Genomic DNA, 12,021 nt, shown 5'->3' with positions numbered 1-12,021 from the left:
GTGTTTCTATGTTTCTAGTTTCCTGAGTTCTTAGTTGTCTAGTTTCTAGTTGTGTTTTGTTCCTTGTATTTAGTGTTCAAGTTTATGCAGTGCAATAAAAGCTGCCTCCTTTCGTTCATCCTTCCGTGTCCTGAGTCCTGCATTTGGGTCCTACATCCTGCCTGCCACAAAGTGTCACATGACAACAGTAAAGTGAGAACAGAAAACTGACAAACTGTTTCTGATTACTTCCAGTTCATACTGAGCCATGGACTCTAAATCTGGTGATACAATGGAGTTGGCAGCACTTGGCCGGCCGTTTGGCCTGGGGATGCTGTATGACTGCCGAAGCGATAAACTTGTCCCTGGTAAGATTTCACCTTTCACCAGATTTAACCTGTCACATCTGAAGTTTCAGTATTTGAAGCTATTTTAAATTCTTTTGCTTTTGTAATCGATTTAGGTAGCACAGTGGTTAGCACTGTTAGCTTACAGCAAGAAGGTCCTAAATTTGAATCCATGAGGTTAGGTGAACTGATTATTCTAAATTGTTAATGGGTGTGAATAGTTGTCTGTCTCTCTGTGTTAGCCCTGCGACAGACTGGCGACCTTTCCAGGGTGAACCCCACCCCTTACCCTATGACAGCCATCACTCCAGCTGTCCACTAACTCCAGTATCACATACATGATATCAAATAATTCACTGTGCAATTGATCTGAAGGGAGACTCTGTCCACAGAGACCAAAACAGTTCTTATAGTAGGCATTAAACATGATTTGAAGGGAGACTCTGTCCACAGAGACCAAAACAGTTCTTATAGTAGGCATTAAACATGATTTTAACATAGGAAAGTTGGACGTGTGTGTGTGTGTGTGTGTGTGTGTGGGTGTGTATATATATATATACACACACACACACACACACACACATTCTGCACCACATCTCTGTGCGTTCATCATTTGTTTGAAGCCAGCTCACCTCCTGGTACTACTTTTCCGAGAATACGTGCTTCTTTTGTGGTTCGGACTCCTTCTGACATTTTTTTGGAGGTGGAGGAAAACCAAAGTAATTGCTTAAAGGAGCTTCTTCGACATCTTTAAGAGTTCTAAACAAATGTCTGTCCTCCTCCTGAAAATCTTATGTACACAAACACGCATTGCAACTTCTTATCTTGTGTGCGTTTTTTATTTTGACAGCGAATGCGCACCTGCGGACCACTTATGTGCAGCCCTGGTTATTTAGCTCATCATATCGCAGCCACAGAAATTCTTTTGTCCATGAAACCATAAAGCTGCACTTTCTTTTTGCCTTATAGTCTGATTTGTCATAACTTCTCCGTTTTGCGGTAAGCTTTTCTTTGGCTGTCACTTCTTCACCCTGACCTGTCTTATTTGGCTCAGCAGAACTAAAATATAAATCCTGCTGCTTTTACACACGGACTCACATAAGCTCAGCGATTCTCTGCGCGATCAACCTCTCACATGTTTAAGCTGCGGGAGATTTCACTTGTCATGTTTGCATAGTAAGCTAACAATTAATAAGACGATGTCAGAGGAATTGGTGCGCAAATTATCACCACTCACCAATCAGTGCTGTCGCTCTCTATACACAGTTCGCGCGATTGCAAAGTGAAAGCAAAAAACAAGCGCAAATTCAAACGTGACTTCAATATGTCACATATTGACAGTGGCTCACCGATGCCAATGACATAATTACCCAGCTACATTTCTGAAAGAATGCAAAAGCATTGACATATATTTTTCCTTCCTACGATAGGCCGACGGGCAGGGCAGAGTAGGGCTGCTCGATTATGGAAAAAATGATAATCCTGATTATTTTCACTGAAATTGAGATCTCGATTATTTGACGATATTTATTTAACCCTTTAAGACCTACCATAGAACCAAGTCCGCCAGAGCTTATATTATTTTTTTACATGTTGTAGAGCCATTTGTGGGAGCATTTCAAGTTGCTATACATCAATACAACTGTTATAGCCCATATTTTAATAATATGTATGCATTAAGTCCATAGTAACTACATTAATTGCAAAAAAGTGCAATAAACTACAAAAAAATTGAAAATCATTTTTGTTGTTTTTACATATATTTCTATTTGGAGAAATTTAAGAGGCTTATCCCTCAAAACTTTAAATACAAAAAAGTTGCAAAAAATAGTTTACAACAACAGGAAATTTATTTTGAGTATCTTCATAGTTTTATTTTGGAGATACAGCAATTTTTATATACTGCAGGAAAAACAAAAAAAAAACAATCCTATGATGCAAATTTGCAAAGAAAACAGCAGGTGCATCAAAATAAACTATTTCCAGCAGTGCAATTCGAGTTCTAAGCATCACAGAAACTATTCAGAAAAGTCAAACATGACTTATAAAAACACCAGTATAGTCTTTTAAGGCCTACAAGTAAAAAACTACATTTTCTGCGAAAATGACGTAACTTCCGGTTTCGGGCAGGAAATGGCGGACATTCGATAGTTCGCGCTGACGTTTGTTTCAATGTGGGAAGTGTTACGAACAGCTGATCGGTTCGGCAAAGCGTGTTTCTGGAATATTATGTTTTTGTTCCTGCAAGCGCTTTTTATGCAATTTTTGCAAAGCTTTATGTGGAAGGAAACCGTGACCGAGGACAAGCTGATGGCATAAGATGTACAGTAAGTACAACTCCTCCGGTTTCATATGCAAAAATTATTGCGCTAGCTTACGTGGTTTAGATTCTACAGGGATTTAAAAATAGTTACACAAAACGGAGCGTGCTGCTCTGACCGGCTTTAAAGGGTTAACAATAACAATGTATTGAATAATGACTTTAAAAAATAATATAAAATAGTGTGCAAATATTGATAACAGTGCAAATGTTTGCAATATAAGAAAAAAATTAAAAATGTAAACATCTATGTTTAGTGAACTTTGCAGTATTGCTCTGTGGTGCAGCTACTACACCGTAGCAAAGTTTACACACTATGTCTACTTGATCCACGTCTGACTCCGCGAACCCATAATGTTTCCACACCACTTAAGTTTTTTTTACCTCTCTTTTCAACCAGCGGCCAGTCACTCTCCTCTCCAAATAACTTCTGCTTAGCTTTCAGAGCTTCCCTCAGGTCCTCTTAATTGTTGTGATGGTGTTCGAAATGCAGAGAGGTGCGCTCGAATTGCCACACAGAGCAGCGCGAGAATAAAGCATGAGGGAGATGCTAATAATCGGCTCAGTCATTTTTAATGATCGTTGAAAGCCCAGATCGTAATCGTGATTAAAATTCGATTAATTGAACAGCCCTAGGGCAGAGATAGATTTTGGTAGCCCCACTGGAAAAATCTCTAGCCCCGGGACGTCGGGCTAGCGATTTTGCGAGCCCTGTATCTGATTGAGGAATCACTCATCTTTGGAAAAGAGAGTTTATTAAAGAGAAATGGCTCTTTCCAAAAATAAAAGCTATACTATACGCTTGTCTTCGCACTAGGATGCTGTCGGAGTAAATGTGCAGTCATATTCGTTGTGTTCCCACTAGTGCTGTCAGCGTTAATCTGAAATGACGTTAACGCCACAACACGGCAAATCTCCGTTAACAAGCTACCGCGGATCGCCCCGTGCATGGGGCTGGACGGCCAACACGTTAACGAGCTAACTGCGCTAACACACTAGTTCCCACCCATGTAATTGAGCATTGCGTGGCACATCCAACATACTGTTTTACTTTAGTCCATGACGCGCTTACCTTCAGGGTCATACGTCACATGAAAACCAAAATAGTTCCAAACGCCAGATCTGAATGAGGGTGGGGGAGGTTCAATTTGCCATGTTGCAAGGAGAGCTTAACTTCTGTCTCGCTAGCTTGCCCTGCGCTCTTCCTTCTGACTATGCTGTCTGTGTTGAGCGCTCAGTGGATCTGCGCTCGACAGTGCAGCCTAGGCGGAGTAGTCGAACACAGATTCACTGAGCGCTCAACACAGACAGCATCGTCAGAAGGAAAGTTGATAAAATAAATTACAAATGTTGTATTGTTCGATACATATGCGTACCGAACCGAAAGCACTGTATCGAACGGTTCAATATCGATACGAATATCGTTGCACCCCTAATATATATATATGTATATATATACAGACAGGTGTGTGTGTGTGTGTGTGTGTGTGTGTGTGTGTGTGTGTGTGTGTGTGTGTGTGTGTGTGTGTGTACACGTATGTAGACGCCAGGTCAGGAGGGAGATACAGTGGGGCAAAAAAGTATTTAGTCAGCCACCGATTGTGCAAGTTCCCCCACCTAAAATGATGACAGAGGTCAGTAATTTGCACCAGAGGTACACTTCAACTGTGAGAGACAGAATGTGAAAAAAAAAATCCATGAATCCACATGGTAGGATTTTTTCTCTCTCTTCCCCCCCTTCTCACCGTCTCTTCTCCCCTTTGGTTTTCTTTCTTTCTCTCCCCCTCTCTCTCTCATTCATTCCCCCTGTCCTATTTATTAAAAAAAAAAAAAAAAAAAAAAAAAAATGACAAAGGATGAACTGAAGCTCTGCCATCACGTAATGTCGCATACTGCTGTTTCTGATGTCATTTAGAAAAAAAAAAAAAAAAGGATTTGTAAAGAATTTATTGGTAAATCAGGGTGGAAAATAAGTATTTGGTCAATAACAAAAATACAACTCAATACTTTGTAACATAACCTTTGTTGGCAATAACAGAGGTCAAACGTTTACTATAGGTCTTTACCAGGTTTGCACACACAGTAGCTGGTATTTTGGCCCATTCCTCCATGCAGATCTTCTCGAGAGCAGTGATGTTTTGGGGCTGTCGCCGAGCAACACGGACTTTCAACTCCCGCCACAGATTTTCTATGGGGTTGAGGTCTGGAGACTGGCTAGGCCACTCCAGGACTTTCAAATGCTTCTTACGGAGCCACTCCTTTGTTGCCCGGGCGGTGTGTTTTGGATCATTGTCATGTTGGAAGACCCAGCCTCGTTTCATCTTCAAAGTTCTCACTGATGGAAGGAGGTTTTGGCTCAAAATCTCACGATACATGGCCCCATTCATTCTGTCCTTAACACGGATCAGTCGTCCTGTCCCCTTGGCAGAAAAACAGCCCCATAGCATGATGTTTCCACCCCCATGCTTCACAGTAGGTATGGTGTTCTTGGGATGCAACTCAGTATTCTTCTTCCTCCAAACACGACGAGTTGAGTTTATACCAAAAAGTTCTACTTTGGTTTCATCTGACCACATGACATTCTCCCAATCCTCTGCTGTATCATCCATGTGCTCTCTGGCAAACTTCAGACGGGCCTGGACATGCACTGGCTTCAGCAGCGGAACACGTCTGGCACTGCGGGATTTGATTCCCTGCCGTTGTAGTGTGTTACTGATGGTGACCTTTGTTACTTTGGTCCCAGCTCTCTGCAGGTCATTCACCAGGTCCCCCCGTGTGGTTCTGGGATCTTTGCTCACCGTTCTCATGATCATTTTGACCCCACGGGATGAGATCTTGCGTGGAGCCCCAGATCGTGGGAGATTATCAGTGGTCTTGTATGTCTTCCATTTTCTGATGATTGCTCCCACAGTTGATTTTTTCACACCAAGCTGCTTGCCTATTGTAGATTCACTCTTCCCAGTCTGGTGCAGGTCTACAATACTTTTCCTGGTGTCCTTCGAAAGCTCTTTGGTCTTGGCCATGGCGGAGTTTGGAGTCTGACTGTTTGAGGCTGTGGACAGGTGTCTTTTATACAGATGATGAGTTCAAACAGGTGCCATTCATACAGGTAACGAGTGGGGGACAGAAAAGCTTCTTACAGAAGACGTTACAGGTCTGTGAGAGCCAGAGATTTTCCTTGTTTGAGGTGACCAAATACTTATTTTCCACCCTAATTTACGAATAAATTCTTTACAAATCCTACCATGTGGATTCATGGATTTTTTTTTCACATTCTGTCTCTCACAGTTGAAGTGTACCTCTGGTGCAAATTACTGACCTCTGTCATCATTTTAAGTGGGGGAACTTGCACAATCGGTGGCTGACTAAATACTTTTTTGCCCCACTGTATCATCAGCCCCACCCGAGATTGGGTACCAAAGATAGGGTATCGCCCCAAGGTTCCAAGTTAAACAGTGGCGTCCCATTACAAAAATCAAATCAAATCTTTTGATATTATTACTATCATTGCCTAAAATGTTTATTATGAGTTGAGTGTTGACTGAGATGCAGAGCCTGAACTCCAGAGTTTCTCCAGTCTCCAAAATTTCATTTACTATTTTTGTGATCATCACAAAAAAGACAAAAAAAACAAAGTAATTTTAAAAAAAAAGAAATTAATAAATAATAAATAAATTTATTTTAGAGTGTGATTTAATTGATGGAGTCCTGGTATTAATGTTTTTGCTTCTTCTTTTGGAGGATTGACTCTGTGGGATCGTGATGACCTGAAGAAAGATATAGCAGAAAGATCAAAGCCCTCTAATGAGTTTGAAATTGTTGCATCTGAATCAATTTCAGACAAATCTTCAGCTCTAAATGTTGAAGCTTCACTTAAGGCAAGTTTCCTGGGTGGACTGGTTCAGGTTGATGGATCTGCCAAATATCTGAATGATAGTAAATCTTCCAGAAATCAGGCCAGAGTAACACTGAAGTACAAGGCAACCACAAAGTTCCAGGAGCTGTCCATGAATCATCTTGGAAGAGGAAACGTGAAGCATCCATATGTTTTTGATCAAGGCTTAGCAACACATGTAGTCACAGCTATTCTTTATGGAGCACAAGCTTTCTTTGTGTTTGACCGTGAAGTTTCTGAACAGGAAAATCATCAAGATGTTCAGGGCAACTTGAAGGTGACCATCAAGAAGATTCCCTTACTTTCTGTAGAGGGTGAAGGTTCCCTGAAGATGGAAGACAAGGACAAAGAAAGTGTTGATAAATTCTCCTGCAGGTTTTATGGAGACTTCTGTCTTCCAAAACCACCAACAACCTTTCAAGGTGCAGTAGAAGTCTACCAAAGCCTGCCAGGATTACTAGGAGCTCAAGGAAAAAATGCTGTACCAGTGATGGTCTGGCTGCTGCCACTGACAACTTTAGATTCTTCTGCTGCTCAACTCGTCTGTGAGATCAGTACAAGATTAGTTCAAGAAGCACAGACAGTCCTGGAGGACTTCAGTGAGCTGGAAATGAGGTCCAATGATGTACTGAGAACCAGCATTGCAAAGGAGTTCCCACAGATTGATAAAAAAATTAAAAGTTTCAAAGAAATGTGCTCTGAGCTCAAGCTGGAATTCCAACAAACTTTGGCCAAGAAGCTTCCATCAATCCGAGGAGGAGGAGAAGAGGAAGCTGAGCTTGCAGAGATCCTGAAGAAGAGACATTCTTCACCTTTCAGCAGCAAAAGCCTGAACGAGTGGATGGACTGTAAAGAGAGAGAAGTTGACACTTTAATGTCTTTTACCAAGATGATGAAAAACACCAAAATCATCTCGTCTCAAAATGATCTGTACAAGGAAAGTCTGAGTGCAGAGCATGTTGTGTGTTTTGTTTTCACCTCTCTGGGAAAGGATGAACCGTACCTCTCAGCTTTATCAAGATACTTAAGAGGAAAAACCAACCCAGACCTTCAAGATCCTCACACTCATGATGTAGAGAAGGAACAATGGTACGCCTCAAAAGAAGTAACAGCTGAAATGAGGAGAAAAGCAAAACTCTTCAGTGATTTTGCAGAGGCCAACGAGGAGAACAAGAACATGAAGTTCCTGACAGTGGGGTTAACTAATGAGACACAGGAAGGTTCCAGCATCCACCTTTATGAAGGTGGATTTACTGTCAGTGAGAACTTTGAGCCTCCTTCAAAGCCTGAAACTGTGACAGCAGCTGACATAAACCACAACAGTGTGACACTGAAGATTTCTCCACCCAGATTTGGAGCAGAGAACATCACCTCCTACTCTGTTGAGTACTGTGTCAGTGGAGAGGATGGATGGCAGCAGAAGACAGAAGCAAAGGCTGAAGAAGTCACAGTGAGAGATCTGAAGCCAAACACAGAGTATGTGTTCAGATGCAGAGCAGTGACCTCAGCAGGTGTCGGGCCGGATAATCAAGTTTCTATTAAAACCTTACCCTGCAGCCCTCCTGGAAAACTTAGACTTGAACCAAATTCAACTGAGATATCAGTGAGCTGGGAGAAACCTGCTAAGCTCGGAGAGGATGTGCAGATATTGGGTTACATGGTGGAGTATTCAAAAACAGATGATAATGAGGAAGCTCTGCATTGGAACCAAACAAAGTCAGCAGGTGAAAAGGTGATCCTTTCAGGTCTCCAGACAGATACAGAATATGCAGTCAGGGTCAGATGTGATTGTGGTTCAGCTGGAAAAAGCAAAGAAAGCATCACTGTTAAAGTCTGCACAACATTTAACCGCCTCGCAGAACTTCTCAAAGACAAAAGTGAAAAGATCAAATCTGATTCCCCCTCAGTTTACAAACTGCCTCTGACAGAAGAACACATGAACATAGATGGATGCAGGAAATTTGACTTTGGAGAACAAAGCACGAGGCAGAATCGTACAATAATGCTTTTTGGAGCGACAGGATCAGGAAAGTCCACTCTGATCGATGGGATGATCAACTACATTGTTGGTGTCGAGTGGGAGGACAGTTTCAGGTTTAAGTTAGTTGATGAGGATCAGTCAACATCACGAGCTCACAGTCAGACCTCTGAAGTCACTGTTTACAAAATCAACCACCAGGATAGATTCAAAATCCCGTTCTCTCTGACCATTATTGACACTCCAGGCTTTGGAGATACAAGAGGCATAGAAAGAGACAGAGAGATCACAGAGCAGCTACGTAATCTCTTCTCTGCTCAGCACGGTGTCACTGAAATCGATGCTGTGTGTTTTGTAGCTCAGGCTGCTCAAGTGAGATCCACAACACAGAAATATGTGTTTGATTCAGTGCTCTCAATCTTTGGCAAAGATGTGGCAGAAAACATCAGGGTCCTGGTGACATCTGTAGACGGTCAGCGACCTCCAGTTCTAGACGCAGTAAAAGCTTCAGGTGTCCCATTACCTACAGCTGATGATGGGCTGCCTGTTCACTTCAAATTTAATAATTCAGCCTTGTTTGCACACAACAGATCATCTCAGAATGACGACACTGTTTACGAAGATGAAGAAGAGGAAAACTTTGGTCAGATGTTTTGGGAAATGAGCACAAACAACATGAAGAGTTTTTTTGATTCTGTAAAAGTCACACAAGCAAAAAGCTTGAAACAGACCAACGAGGTCCTCAATCAAAGAAGGCAGCATGAAATAGTAGGACAAGCTTGGTGGAAATTAAGCAGACTGCGGTCAGTCGGGCTTCGGGAGCTAAAAGAGACGACTAAAAAACTAAGAGAGTTTGAGGCCCAGATCAACAAAAATGAGAACGCCGAGTTTGAAGTTACAGTCATGAACCCTAAGCAGGAGGATGCTGGTAATTTCAGTACCAACTGTAAGAAGTGTAAGTTTACATGCCATTATCCCTGTCCTGTGAAAAAGGATGCAGCTGAAAATTGCTGTGCTGCAATGGATTCAAATGGATGCTGCACTGTGTGCCCAAGCAAATGTTCGTGGGAAGACCATGTCAGCGAGAAGAAAAAATGGGAGTATAGAGAGGATACACGGAAACAATCAGTCAGAGAGCTGAAAGAAAGCATCGGTGTCACCGATGATAAGATGACTGCTGAGGCGCTGGTTAAAAAACTGGAAAGTGTATTTTCTGATAAACTGCCTGATGTGACGGAATTGGCGAAAATGTCATGTAAGTGTGAGGACACGCTTAAACAGATAGCACTGAAGCCAGATCCTCTGTCCACCTCAGAATACATCGACATGCTGATCGAGGAAGAGAAATCAGAGGCCAACCCAGGCTGGGAGAAACGAGTGCGGCACCTGCAGGGGATGGGAGCTAAAATACCACAAACATGTGCAATACTGTGATTGGTCAGAAAAACAAAAAACAAAACATCAAATGTGAGCAAGTCTAATTGTTCACGTGATTGAGAACAACAAGAATAACGTCAAGTAATTCTGATGCACTCATAAATATTTACTGCATGGACATAAATGACTAAATGAAGCAGTAGTACTGGTATTAGCAGAGCTGTTGATCATATTAATTTACATAAAAGATCACAAATCCTTAAGTTGTTTTCTTTTTACCTAATTATTGTTCAGAAGATAAGACAAACTGACTGATTGGAGACTTATTTAACTAAATCATGCTGCACCTCTGTGCCTCACATTAATCAGTACATATGATTGTAATTTGTTGAACAAAATCAACTTGAGCGTGGATCAGGATTTTACGATTGTATGAAATCTGATCATTTAATGTTCAAGTTAAATTATTTTCATTTTAAGACTTTCACTCCAATTGTTCTTTCTTAACTGTCAATGATCATTTATAAATTTGACTGCAATGAGAATTAATAACCAATAAATAAATTGCATTATCCTAAAGTGTTATCGTCTGTTTTTGCCTCTAACTGTGAACGTCATTGTTGTGGTAGAAACAGAGGTGGGAGGGTTGTTGTTCGATGTGAAGAAACTGTCTCATTGAAGACCTTTTACACTCTTTTTTTAAATATTTTTGGCCTTTTTCAGCTTTATTTGATAGACACAGTGACGAGACGATAGGAAAGCGGGGGCAGAGAGAGAGGGGGGCAGACATGCGGCAAAGGGCCACAGGTTGGACTTGAACCCGGGCCGGCCGCTCTCAGCCGTATGGCATGTGGTCGCCTGAGTTAAACCGGCGCCCTTTTCACACTCTCACAGACATACATGCCAGCCCTCACGATTTTTCCGGGAGAATCCCGAATTTCAATGCCCCTCCCGAAAATCTCCCGGAGCCTCCATTCTCCCAAAAATGAAAAACCATATCGCAGAATTCATGGCGTCTCAATTCCAGTTTCCAAAAATGGCGGCAGCTATTTAGTTTTAATATTACTCTTATTATTCTTTCTGGTCACAAAATAAACTTTTAACATATTTTCAGGCGAGAATGTAGCTGTGTAAACTTTAAATATCTGAGCCAGCGAGAACAGCAAACTCCCAGCACATCGTTTTCAACCCCCCGCAGTGTTTCGCTACTCGGGTTAAACATGATATATAAGTCACTTTGATAACTTAAAATGTTCTTGTTTGGCTTTTCCAGTGTTTTACTTGTTCGTGAGTAAATCGGTTTGGCTGAGATTAAAGTTATTAGATTAGCTTAGATTAAATAAAGCTTTATTAATCATCGGGTGGGTTCCTCCGGGATTTTCACACAGCTGAATAAACGTCAAACACAAAACTGATTAAACAGAAGTGTGAGACGGTCGAGAATCTACGCCAGCGTCCGGTTATATTTTAGATAGCGAGGAGCAGACAGCCGAGTTTCACTCCACCGAGACAGCTCGTGACGTAATTCTGAAGGCGAGATCATCACAGTCGCTCACTTCCAGCCTGGCTTTCGGAGGACCCGGCCCACTTAAAATTATTTATTTAAAGTAAGTTAAAGTAAATAAACACTGTAAAATTGTGTCTGTAAGGTCGGGGGGGGGTCCCATTCCACTGCAGGGCAACCTGCATGTGGCGAATAAAGCTTTGATTGATTATAATTCCACTATTCATTCACTCTCACATTCTCACACACTGGTGGAGGCAGCTACAGTTGTAGCCCTGGGGCAGACTGATAGATCGTGCCATCGGCCCCTCTGGCCAACACCAGTAGGCGGTAGGTTGCCCAAGGACACAACACAATGACCAGGACAGAGCCCGGGGATCGAACCGGCGACCTTCCGGTTACAGATGCGCTTAGAGACTGTATCACTGTTCCTCCGCCGCGATCCACTCTGACTATTTTCTGAAGGATTTGCTAGATTGTTTGGAGGATGTTAAGGCATGTATGGCATTAAACTTTCTTAACCTAAATGAACAGAAAACAGAGGTGATTGTGTTTGGTCCCTGTGACCACTGCGACTTTGGCCCCTTAGAAATTTATTTAAAAAAAAAAAAAACCTTTCGC

General features: G+C 41.9%; 1 protein-coding gene across 1 annotated transcript; it reads left to right on the top strand.

Annotated features, from left to right (window-relative positions):
- The first annotated feature begins 247 nt into the window (after positions 1–247).
- On the top strand, positions 248–9,953 carry LOC146612764 (uncharacterized). Its single transcript, XM_085377613.1, has 2 exons — positions 248–347; positions 6,388–9,953. The coding sequence occupies exons 1-2, from the start codon at positions 248–250 to the stop codon at positions 9,951–9,953; spliced, it is 3,666 nt and encodes a 1,221-aa protein (XP_085233739.1).
- The last annotated feature ends 2,068 nt before the right edge of the window (positions 9,954–12,021 follow it).

Source organism: Diplotaxodon limnothrissa, linkage group LG18, assembly GCF_057381915.1.
Source record: "Diplotaxodon limnothrissa isolate DT_005_m linkage group LG18, D_limnothrissa_male_GT1.1, whole genome shotgun sequence".
In the NCBI taxonomy this organism is placed as follows: Eukaryota; Metazoa; Chordata; class Actinopteri; order Cichliformes; family Cichlidae; genus Diplotaxodon; species Diplotaxodon limnothrissa.
This window is presented reverse-complemented; position numbering and strand designations above follow the sequence as displayed.